At 35.9% G+C, this 13,506-nt stretch overlaps 1 protein-coding gene across 2 annotated transcripts in view; it reads left to right on the forward strand.

Moving 5' to 3' along the window:
• Nucleotides 1-12,268, forward strand: part of LOC126263049 (uncharacterized) — a 161,513-nt gene extending 149,245 nt beyond the window's left edge. For both annotated transcript variants that reach the window (XR_007546806.1, XM_049960024.1), the window contains one exon: nt 7,623-12,268. Coding sequence is in view for 1 of the 2 variants with exons in the window: in XM_049960024.1 (XP_049815981.1) it covers nt 7,623-7,650 (28 nt within the window). In the remaining variant the exon portion in view is untranslated. The remainder of the gene's footprint in view (nt 1-7,622) is intronic.
• Nucleotides 12,269-13,506: the final 1,238 nt, after the last annotated feature.

Here is a 13,506-nt window from a genome sequence, read left to right on the forward strand (position 1 = left end):
TTCTTGAGATATTCACAACCATTTCCCACCCATAGCTGCAGGAAGTACCACTTCTCTACACTGGAAAGTGTGACGAGTTTGCAGTACCAAAAATCTTGCTGAACAACTATTGTTAGCTATGAGATACAATGTTAATTTATTTCATACTGGTCTTTATGCTACACTGCAGCTAGGCCAAAGTGACAAACTGCAGTCCTTCAGGCATGATGTAATCCTATAGAAACTGCGCATTTGAATCATAACTGGGGTTTGCCTGACTGCCATTGCATTCTTTTATAACAATTTGCACCTGCAGTAGGTCACCCAATACAATTGGATGTAGCTCTTTGAATTAGAGAAAAAGGACTGACTTTAATTCATATTAGCATAAGTCCAGCACATGAAAGAGTGGTCATATTACAATTTATGGGTCACTTGCAAATTTACATAACACAAATCTGTTTTGTACTTCAAAAGTTAATTTTGAATTTATCTGAAAACAACTTTTACATCTTGTGACATATATGTTACAATTAACTTGAAATAAATACATATGAAAGGAATGTACTGACATTTGTGTATATGACCCACCAACAATGACAAGTAATCTTGCACAGTTTACTCGCTATAGTGAATTCATGAAGCAGTTAAGTTATGTATCAGTTGATGAAGTCTTCCCAGGTTGTCAGCTGAGTCAAGGTGTCATTCTGTGGCAACATTTCAATAACTTTCCTACTTGCCATCTTCAGGTGTATCATTGGGTCCATGTCCTGTCTGGGTCTTTACAGCTGCTGGACTGCAGGCTCCCCTCCCTTGTATGCGTCAGCAGTGCCAATCGCATGCCTCCAGAAGGAGTGTCACAACCCATGGTGGGGGAGGAGTCACGCCAGTGATGGTAGGGGCTCCCTGCATGCTGGTGGGTACGGGCATCACATCCTGGTGGAGCCTGTGCATTGCATCCACTGACTTCACTGGTTTTGCATTGCAGCATTTTTGTCTTATTTTTGTTATCACTGCCTTCCATGTGATGCTAAGTTGGAAACTGCTATCTCAGACAAGGTTATCATGGACTCATATCTCCATAGCCTCTTTAATAACTGAATCCTAGAACCCATTCACCCTACTCAGCAGGTTTATGTTGAGACTGTGTTCCGCCACTGAAAATTTCTCTATCTGGTGTAGGCAAATGCTCCTTACATGTTCTAGGCAGCACTACAATATACAATGCTGTGTCTGGCTGATGTATTTTTTGCCACACTCGCAGCTGATGCTCTAAACTCCAGGTGTCTGTATTCTGGTTTTGTGCTTCACTGAGTCCAGCATATTCTTCATTTTGGCCAATGAGTGAAAGATTGTCTTAATGTTGCTCTTTTCTAATACCCTGGCAATCTTTACCAGCATACAGAAGGAAAACCAAGCACTTAGTGTCTTCTTCATGTTCATCTTCTCTCTTCTTCTTGCTCGGTTGGAAAGCATGTCTTATCTGTGTCTCAGAATAGCCCTTCTTGCGAAAGATATTTCTCAAGTGCTGCAGTTCAGTAGGTATACTCTCCTTGTTGTGCATGTCTCATGCTTTGTGCAACAAGGTTGTGAGTACGGATTTGTGTTGTGCTGGGTGGTGGCAGATATTGGCGTTAAGATACAGGTCAGTGAATGCCTTTTTCCAGTGTACAGAATGACCTGAGGTTCCTTCAGTCTTCTTCTTTATCATGAGGTCAAAGAAAGGCAGACATCCATTTCCTTCCACCTCCATGGTGAATTTAATATTGACATGTATGCCATTGAGATGGTTAAGAAATTCTTGTAGATTTTCTTATCCATGTGGCCAAATCTTGAATGTGTCATCCACAAAGTGGTAGAAAACTTTCAGTTTCAGGCGTGCCATTTCAAGAGTCATTTCTTCAAAGTATTCCATTTAAAGATTTGTGATACATAGTGTCAGTGGGGACCCCATGGTCACTCCTTCTATCTATTGGTAGAATTTACCATCACATTGGAAATATGTGGTTGTGAGTGTGTGGTGGGACAGTTCCACTGTGTCTTCACTGAAGTGGCCCCTTAGGAACGTCAAGGAGACATAAAGAGGTACTTGTGTGAAGAGGGATGTGACACCAAAGCAACCAGGATTTCATATTTATTCACACATGTTTCTTGAAGTATCTTCATAAACTCTGTCAAGTTTTTGACATGGTGAGGAAAATTACCCGCAAGTGGCTTCAATAGCTGCACCAGGCATTGGGCTATTTTATAAGCTGGTGAATGTATTGGAAACAGCGAAATCCCTCTAGTCTTTTCTTGAAAGTCCATACAGGCATGATAGTATTGGTGCTCTGGGATACAGCCTTCTAACCATATCTTTGTCCCTTCCTGAGTTGTTTAGCAGCGAGATTGTCTTCCTCATCACAGCTTATGTAGGGTCCTGTTGTACTTGTTTGTAACCTAGACCTTCTAAAATGATCTCAATCTTCTGCCAATAGTCAGCTGATTATAGGAGTACCATCACATTGCCTTTGTCTGCTGCTAGGATGACTGTATCTTCATCTTCTTGTATGTCATTTTTTGTCTTACATTCAGCCCAGAGATGTAGGTTTTCGGCACTTTTGCTTCCCAGATGGCCTGATCGATGCTACTGACAACCTTCTTTTTAGGTAATGTTGTTGGAATCAGTGTAAGATTTAATCCTTTTTACACCACAGATGTTGCTGCCTCATCCACTTCCTTTCCAGTTAAATTGATAATGGTCCTAGAACCCTTTGTATCGATGTGCTTCAGATGAGCCCCTGGCAGTCAATGGAACTTGTCTTTTTGTTTCACGGTGGCATCTTCAGAGTTCACTGGTTGTGAATGTGTTACCATCTACCTACTCTCACAAGCAAGGTGAGAGATTAGTTGCCAGTTCCAACTGCCATGTGGGTAGAGTGCGACCAGTTTTGTCAAATTCAAGCCTTGCGATTCATATGTGCTAATGCACCAAGACTGAGCTAGTGCCCTGTAAAATGCATTTTGTCCTCATTATGTTGATAGGATGTTGCAGGTGAGTGAACTGAGGCAGCACTTTCTTGTTCCAACATTGTTGCACGAAGGCTAGTCTGCAAAGCAGGTTTGCATTCTTGATATGAAGTTTCTGCAGCATCTTGAAGCTGCGCAATATCTCCTTCCCATAGAGGTGTGCTGTATGCAAATTTAGACTTTCTTTGTGAATCTCAATGATGAAGTCTTCTCAGGTTACCAGCTGTGGCAACAGTTCAACAAGTTTCCTAGTTGTCATCTTCAGGTGAAGTGTTGGGTTCATGTGCTGTCCGGGTCCTTATAGCCACTGGACCACAGGCTTCTCTGCCTCATCTGCTCAGCAGTGCAAATTGTGCATCTCCAGAAGTGAGGCTACCTTTGACATGGTCAGCCCAACATACAGGAAGGAATATCAGTTGCTAGATATTAGAAAAGAGCAACATCAAAACAGTCTTTTGCTCATTGGTCAAAATCAAGAATACGCTGGGCTCAGTGAAGGTTGAACTAGGAATACAGACACCTGAAGTTTACGGCATCAGCTGTGAGTGTGGCAAACAATACCTCAGCCAGACACAGTGTTTTATATTGCAGTCCTGCTCAGAACACGTAAGGAGAATTCACCTAGGCCAAACGCAGAAGTCTGCAGTGGTGGAACACAGTCTCAACGAGAACCAAATGTTTTATTTTGAACAAAAAAAGCTGCTGTGCAGAGTGAATGGGTTCTGGGATTCAGTCTTTAAAGAGGATTTGGACATATGAATCTATTATAACCTTGTCAACTAAGATAGTGGTTTCCAACTTAACATTGCATGGGATTCAGTGATAACAAAAATATGACAATGACAAGAACAATCTGACGCAAAAACGATGAAGGCAGTAGATGGAATGGACAGGTCCCACTAGGACGCAACACCCACACCTGCAAGCACCCAAGGAGGCCCCACCACCACTGGCCACACCTCTCCCCCCTCCCCCTGTCCCCCTCCCCACCTCCACCACTGCCACAGTCCACAACACTACGACACTCCTTCTGCGGCCATGCAATTGGTGCTGTCAATGCAGACAAGGCAGAGAAGCCAGCAATCCAGCGGCTAAAGGGACCTGGACATGACACAAACCCAACACTCTGCCTGAAGATGACAAGTAGGAGAGTTGTTGAAACATTGCTGCAGAACAACACCTAGGCTTGGCAGATAACCCGAAAAGACTTAATCATCAAGATTTGCTGAGAAGAGTCTAAACTTGCATATGCATCAGTTGTTTCTTAGATTCTTATCAATTTCACTGTTTTGAAATTTTAAATGTATGGTTTCATTTGAGTTTTCATTCACAATTTATTAAACTGCAGATTGATGTCATTTTGGAAGTTTAGTATACTTTCATGTGAATTATGTGTGTAGTCACTGTAATACTTCATAATCATAAGGTCATAAATGGATGCACAGATTTTCTTAAAAAACATTTCCAGTAGCTTGTCTGACCTCCTCCACCTACAATGCAGTCTTGCACAGAGATGTCCATAAATTTGTTGGAAACACTGTACCATGATACTTGCATTCGTTGTTGTAAGTAGTCAAAGGATGTTGCAAAGTAATGCAGTCTGTACCACAAAGAGGTCATTTCATTATCTGCCACTCACACCCATGGGAGGGGGGATTGTCTGGTACTTAGACTAGGCAGGGAAGCTGACAAACAAAATGGAGAAGCATGTCCTGGCCTGTTTTGTGTACCATATTAGTCATAACAGCAACACTTCACAGAAATAAAATGGAACCTCACTAACTCAACTCTGCATCAACAACAAAACCAAAATTATGGTGTAATATTCTGGGGAAATTTTCCAACATTGTTCAGTATTTTCAGGCTGTAGAAGAGGACCATTAGAAAAACGAATAGAAGTAAAATAATAGAATAATACAAACCTGCTTTCACAGCATTTAATACACTTCTGATGCCATGTGCTTACATTAGAGTAATACACATATTCTATAAAGTAAATTTAATTGCCAAAATCAAAAGACTGCAAAAATCTGTAATGTTCATAAACATAATAGTGAATAGAACAAAAACCTTCATAAAACTCACACCTATGTTGCACAGTATCAGAAAGGGACATTTCAATCAGGTTTGAAACTCTGGAACAAAATTCCCCATAATATAAAAGCTATCAAGGATATAAAAATCTTTAAAAATTCATAGTCTTATTTACAATACCACTGCTTCTGCTGAGTCAATAAATATATGTACTTGCGAAGTTTTGCTTTATGAGTAATTTGCTATTCAAATATGATTAAATTAAATATATAAGCTGAGGAACAGATTTATAATTAATGCAGATGTTTAATTCACATAGCAATTTAAAGAATTAATTGTGCAAGTAGTTGTGTATAATTTCAGTGCATTTCACATGCATAATATCTTTAGCACTTGGTGATATAGATAAAAAGGACTATGTAATAAATAAATAAAAATCCTTCTAGAACAAGCAGAGTGCACTGGCACAATCATTTTCTTACTGCAGATAAATTAACTGCTACAATAGTGTACACGACTACACTGATTAAGACAACACAGCTATAAATTTTAACTAACCATTATGCTTTGGCAGTGATCTTATATTGTTTAGTTGATTACATATTAAAGTTAAAAATGCTATTTCTAACAGTTTGTTGCCAGTAAGATAAAGTGCATTTTTCTTTCTATAGACAAATCTGTGTTCTTATTTTTCTTATTTGATGACACTTTGTGTTATTTTAGAAGCATTTTATATGTAGAACAGTATTTTGTTGGTAAATAATCCTCATTCTTATATCTCAGTTATTTATCTAAAAACGTTTGGAGAATGCATGATAATGCTTGCTATACAATCTTGAATAGGACTTCATCTTCACTTCCATGAAACTCTGAAATAAGTATGTGTCAGTGAATAAAAGATATAAATTCATATTCATCTGAAAGGTGTGTGTGTGTGTGTGTGTGTGAGTGAGTTTGGGCAGAGGGGTGGTGGGGGGGGGGGGGAGGAGAGTATTAGGATGAGTCTTTATCAGAATTACTCCATTTCCTACTGTTCTTACATAATCACTCTTTCTTTTTTTAAATTTCACGTCTTCCAGTTTTTTGCTGTAAGTTCCTATTTCGCCTTACACCTGAGATACGGAGTTGTGTACTTGTAGTGTATGTGTATGTTTGAATACCTTATTATATATAGTTATGGAAGTTGTTTTATTAGCATTTAAATTCCACCTTGCAGAGTAAGTTGTATGTAGAAAAAAGTTGTTTTCTTTAGTAAAATTAAGTCCTAATTTTTCTACATGTATCTTTTCAATCTTGACTTAGTTATTGTTACTAACTACCATTCAAAACTATACCTTTTGAAATTATATTGACATGATAAGAAAGAATTGCTGTGATTTAATAAAAATATTCTTAAAAACAGAGCATTTAGAATATGTGAGACACTAGGCAGCACTGATATCATCATGGAGCCCAGTACAGTTTCTCTTTTACTACTTCCTCCAGAGCTCTGTGATATTCTAAATTCAAGCTGCCCTACCTAATACTATGGACATTCATTAAAGGACGAAGAACTGAAATGCCAATTCTGTTCAGCATCATTGTTTAAGAATCCAAGGATGGATTAACTATGATTATTGGAGAAAATACATCTTTTCATTTAATTGCAATACAATGACATACAAGTCTGTTAGATTTTCATACTGAATGCAGTAAAGCTGTTAGCACTTTCTCAAGAACTGCAGTGTCACTGATAGTTCAGTTAAATCTTCTTGTAAACTCTTTTAGTATGTTATATGTCGCACACATCAAAGGTTCCAATCAAAATGAAAGTTACCTGAATCTTTACATCTTTTTGATCTGAAATGACATCTTTGGTGGGTCATTCTTACATTGTTTACAGAGGTTCATATTCACTGAAGGGGGTGGCTCTTTATATATATATATATAATTAAGGTGTTCTGTGTTTTCTCTAAATCAGCTGAGACACATTATGGCTATTAAAATGAAATGTGTAGTTTCCTTCCTCATCCTTACCCAGTATGAGCTTGTGTTTCATTTCTAATGGTCTTATCACTGATGGCATCTTAACTGCTAATCTTTCTTTTTTCCTTACAAGCTTAACACGTAGATAATAACAAAAAATTATAACTAAAGCTATATTGATCAGAGGTAATAAATACATCTTCTAATCATCCAGAAAAGTGGACAATGATGAATTGAAATAACTTGCACTGAGAGCATATCTTCTTCTCCCTTTTCTTTCATACAGTGGTTCCTCTGCGCTATATGTGAAAGACTCATGAATTATGAGACTTTCTGAAAGATATGTGTGTGTGTGTGTGTGTGTGTGTGTGTGTGTGTGTGAGAGAGAGAGAGAGAGAGAGAGAGAGAGAGAGAGACAGAGAGAGAGAGAGAATGTATGAGGCCCATGTATCATCCATTAATTACATTAAATTTTTGTTGTCCATGTAAGCTGTAGTTCCCATAGAAACCAGCTTTGTTATGAACTGCACTGTATAGATGTAGAATATTATTTTATTTATTGCTTGTTTAGTATGAATAAAAATATGAAATTCCAGACATTCTACAATAATTTTCATATGATTTCCCTTCTGCAGCTGCTACAATAGAACCACAAGACTGTGAGTGGCAAGTGGTCAAGAGTGGATTCGACTAAGTGGACTAGTTTGTTGGTCCTACTTTGGATACAAAATGATAATGGTTATGGTTTCAGTTTAGTATACATTCTCAAAGAGAGAACAAACATTTTTTAAACTTTTCTGTAGAGTCTTTTATTGGTAATTTACTCTTCATTTGATTTGTGCCATCTATGTTACAGATTGTTTTAGCACTAAATGAAGAGGGGCATCCATAAATGTATTACAGATTATTGTACTATCACACTGCAGCTCGATAAATGAACAAAGAAGTTCAACATGCTCAGTGTAAAATTTAATAATTAATGCTGTATAGGTTTAGAGTGAAAATTAATCTGGAATATTGAGAGTTATAAAACTGTTCACGTTTCCATAGTCCTTTGCTAGAAAGAAGTATGGCTTATCTGAGAAAGTAAAATCATTATAAAAGCAGTCATTCACAACATAATATACCAGTTTTCTCTAAGTATACATGATTTAAAGTATGAACAACATTGTGTGGACACAAATAAAGGACTGTGTTGTATTTATGCACATAGGATTTTTTTCTGAGACATGTCTCTGCTATTTAAGCCTTGTGGGGACCAGTACCATTGATTTAATGGGCATGCTGTTTGCAGTGTGATACCATAACTACGAATCCGGATTTTGTGGCTATCACAATAATGTTTATTTTTACATTTATAGTTTAGTCTAAAGCACTTGCTCCTTATATAGTAACAGTCCCTCATGACTACCCAAAATTCAGGATGAATTTGTAGGAGCAATGTCAAAGATCTCTTAACAGATACTTCTTGTTAAAGAAAAGAATTTGTGGAGAAATTCTCTTCTAAATTAAAATGACAAATATTTGATTTCTCTCAAATTAAAAAATGGATGTTATAAATAACATACTATAAGAAGGCAACACATGACAAGAATAAAGGTGGAGAAAGGAACATCGACCATCTAAAACATGGACTTCGTCACTACTACATTTCTACGTGCAAAGTCATGTTAGATACTGGCAATCCATTAAACAATCATATAGTGCAGAATGTCACAATCATAGTTTCAATTTATCAATTCTATGTAGTAGCTCAGTGCTACGAACATACATAGGAATGTAATTTTGAACTTGTGTACATGAATAATATTATGTGAGAAATAGCCATACTTACTCTCAGTGATAAATTATAAAGAGAAAACAGAAGTACAAGAAATTGTACAACATTATACTCTAGAATCTATGAGCATTTTTTCTGGACTGATGAAAAAATAATAACTTTCATGTTTCAGATTGCCATAAAGTTCTGATCCATTGACCACTCATGAATCAAAACTACCCTATTCATTAGCTTGCCCTGGCTCTATATTAACTGGCAAAACATAAAACATAAAGATTTCAACCAACAATAAAAACAAATGTTTAATTTACATGTTTAAGTGAAATCTCTATCTGAAAATCCTGTATTGTAATCATTTTGTAACAGGGGAGATTCACAGAAAATGCATATAATCAACAAGAGATCCAAACAGTGAATGACTATTAAAATAATAATTTGATGTGACCGTGTGTAAGACGCCTGTTCATATCCTATTTTGCTATGCAAAGAAAAACTACAAGCTGATGTAATCTCAGGCAAAAAGCCTATATCAGTAGCATAAATGTAATGCAGCTGTAAAGACATTATTGGAAGTAAGTACTGTCTCTTTAGAAAAATCTCTCAGACAATCATTTTGCAACCTTCCCTTCTAGAGCAAATGTTTTGGGCTTAGCGGACAATGATTGTTTCTTAATCTCTCTCCCTCTCCACATATTATTTGCCTCATTTTACAACTTACATTTCATAAACAGGGTGTTATTTGTTACATGTACATTCCTAATATTTAGAAAAGAGTTCAACAAGGAATTTCACAAATGATAATATATATAGTAGAAAATATTCTAATTACCATTAGTATTTCTGACTTATTCCTGTCAAAATACTAAAAGAACAACATTTTTTTTAAGATATGGATTCACATGAAAAAAGGTACATCATGTCATTGGATTCATTCATGGGCATCTAAGTTTACTGGTAGCTAAAAATTAAACAATCACAAGTATACGGAACAATACACATCCCTTTGAATACCATCATACACTCAAACCCATATTTTGATAGCTAAAATAATTTATGAATTATTAGTAGTGTCCACATGATGCAGGACATGCTATGAATTGCAAACACTAACTTCATATCATATTCAGAAGGGTGAGAAGCAAATGTTGCACTAAAACTCATTGTTTTGGTTAATTTTTGAGTTTTCAAAATTGAAGATCCATCCAGTTGAAGTTAAATGTGTTTCCTTTCCATGCATGGAGCTCTAGTTGTGAAAACTTTGTATTCCGTTTGTTAAAAATAATATATTCCTGCAGGCTGTACCACAAACACTTTAAATTCATTTACTGGGAAGTATTTTTTTTCCACCAGTGTATAATTAGCACTCCTTGTTTTCAACCTATATATTGTGTGTGCAAATACACTGACCTCCATGATTTTTCATCTTTATCTTCATCTGTTCTCATTTTCTCAGTTTTCATTTCCTTGCATTTCTCATCATTCATCAAGACTCTTCTTTGACTGTTTGGATTTTAAATTTACAGTCTTTCTTCTTCATAAGTAGTTATTCATTTTGTTTCCTAAATGCATTATTAATTTATTTGACATTTGAATCATACCTGTCCATACTAATTTTCTATGTAACTAGTTAGTAATGATTGTTCTTCTGTTTATCATTTACTCTAACATTTTCTGCAATTCTTCATTCCTGTAACACAGAATGTTTGCTCTGGAGCATTGAAAAACTGTATTAGTTTGAAGTACTTACTCTTCACTTTGTGTAAGCATGGTGTATTTTAATCACTTGTCATTGATGCCTCAGTTTTGTATTTGTATTTCTTGTCAACTTACACAGTTGTAATAAAATCATGTGTTCACAGATCAATTAGACACAATGCTGAAGAGCTCACAAACAAATTTTACATGTTTTACTGTTGTCTAGGAGAGAAGAATTATTACATTTATATTTCTGGTTTCAGTAATGTCTAAGTGTTCTGTAACTGCACATTACTTAAGCTGTTACATTCAGATGCAAAAGAGAGAATTTCACGAAAAAATTTAGTTTAGAATATGTTATAATCCAAATTGGTGTTATGCTGCCTTATGCTAACATTTGAGAGATATTTGAAATAATTACAGAATTATAAGAAACTCTCTATTTCTTTCTTTAAGAAATTGAAGGCTGAGCAAATTTATAGACTGTTTCAATCTTTGCTGTAGAAATGAGTCAATATAATTTATGAGTGTTCAGTTAACAATTCTGCATATGAAGAAGTGCTGTAGGACTTATCATTCACATAATTCTAGTACTGCCATTATTAAACATAGAGCACTGACTAAAGAAGACTTAAAATTACAAACTATCTGCTGAATTCCTAAGCATAATTATAAAAAAAGATGAAAACAGTAGGCACAAATACTAGTGAACTAGTGTGATACTGATGATTCCCAAATACACAGGAAATTGTTATCTTTCCCAAAAATGACTGGACCTAGTTAGTGCAAAATTATGGAATACAATTGTTGATATAGAAGCAATTTATAGACAAGATAACAGTGGGTGATAAACAATGTAGTTGCTCTTCTGTTCGAACTGTGCTACATTGTAAATTACAACCCTGACATATCGAGAAAATTTAAAATCCTGTACTCATGCTTGAATATGAGTATAGGTGTACTGTTAAAACAAATGAATTTGTATTGGAGACAAGTCTTCCTCTGCATTACTTGAGCAGCAGGCATAGACAGCTTAAGGAATATTTTATTTCAACATCCATGAATGATTTCTTCTACAAATGATTTTGCATCAAACTGAGCTTCCTTTTTAATTACTAATTTGTTCTGCTATGTTAAATACTAATTAGATTTACAAGGAAATATCCTCTTCTTTGAAAATTTTGTTTTTTGACTTTAATCATTAATTTTCACACCTGTCACATGCTTTCTACAGTGAAAGGAGCAGTTTCACTTACACATATACTAATAATTCAGATTGTGTGTGTATTTTGCACATATATATGTATGCACACTTTTATCTGATTAACACTCTGGGAAAACTGTCACTTTTTTGTGCAGTTATATTTAATTACAGTTGTGATGAAGAAAACTGATGAAAATACGAACATTTTTTGTGTATAATGCAATAAAATTGTTGATACATTTGCTAGATAAGTTTGAATAACAGATATATTAATGGTACATATACTATGATTTTCATCACATACCAGATAATAAAGTTGTCTGCCAGCTCTTGACTGATTGCAGTGATAAATTTAAAATGTGTTTTCTTCCAGAATGTCTGAAAATAATATTTTGTGGCTAAAATTCATGTTTTTGGAAGCACAAAATTAAAACAACAATTGTTATTTAGATTGTATTTATTATATGAGTATATTACAGCTTTACCGTAAAATATAATAGTGATGCACATGGTATGAATGGTAGAGATAACTTTGGCATACAATGTTCCTTCTCAGAATCTCCCACTTTTAAATGTAAATTTTATAAAAAAAATGTCTAATGGTTACTGCAAGAAAACACCATTCTTTTGGAAATAAAAGGAAATGCTTTCAGTTGTGATATAAATATAGAATAATAATTTTCACTTGTGGTACCGCTCCTCCCTCCCTCGCATTCACACCCTCCCCCCCCCCCCCCCCCTCAAAAAAAAAGTATGTTCTGAAGATGTTAATTTTATTTACATTACTGGGCATGTTCAGTATGGTACATAAATTGGGACATGATCACAATAATTAAACTCTATGCACACTATGTGATACTATGTTAAATTATTAAAGATTTGACTCAAAGGGCTTTGCTGTCCTGTAATCTAAAATTCATGCTGAGTGGAGTGTGGTACTTCCAATCAATTTTGTCCACACACAATTGAAGTTTTTGTCACAAAAAGAAAAGCCAATCTGAGAACACAATTTTCTTCTTGCCTGCCATTTGAAGAGAGAGATGAAGTGGAAAACAATTATGGATATGAAAGCACTACAATGACAGACAGGGAAAACACACTTTTAAAAATATTTTTCACTTAAGCTGCACCATATCTAATGTAGTTTTAATTATCAGATTTATTTCATGTAGTATACTTTAATATGCAAGTTCAAATGGTTCAAATGGCTCTGAGCACTATGCGACTTAACTTCTGAGGCCATCAGTCGCCTAGAACTTAGAATTAATTAAACCTAACTAACCTAAGGACATCACACACATCCATGCCCGAGGCAGGATTCGAACCTGCGACCGTAGCGGTCGCTCGGTTCCAGACTGTAGCGCCTAGAACCGCATGGCCACTCCGGCCGGCTAATATGCAAGGCAGAGTAAAAAAGAAAGTGGAGAACAATGACCCTAAAGATATATGAAATTACAGGATTAATTTATGTGGATTGTTAAACAGAAAACTGTGGGGGGGAATGCCAGTTAGCCATACTGGGCAAAAATGAAATGCCACATTTTTTATGTAATTATTCAGAGCATCATTTATGCATGGTATTTCAACAACATCACTTGTTATACTCATCAGGTGCTAACTTATACTGCTTGTCGAGTGGAATTGGTCCAGTATTTCCACCCATGGTCTTACCCTCCATGGTCCATCCCAGGTGTTACGTCTGCAGTCTGCTCCCACTAACAGAATCTATAGGCATTTCTTCTTTGGTTCAATGTACCTGTCTGTGCACTGGCATTCCATTTTTGGTCTGGTGCAATTCCAGGTGTTGCCTCTGCATTCTGCTCCCACTTGAAATGTTCCT

The sequence above is a fragment of the Schistocerca nitens genome, chromosome 6, assembly GCF_023898315.1.
Source record: "Schistocerca nitens isolate TAMUIC-IGC-003100 chromosome 6, iqSchNite1.1, whole genome shotgun sequence".
Lineage (NCBI taxonomy): Eukaryota > Metazoa > Arthropoda > Insecta > Orthoptera > Acrididae > Schistocerca > Schistocerca nitens.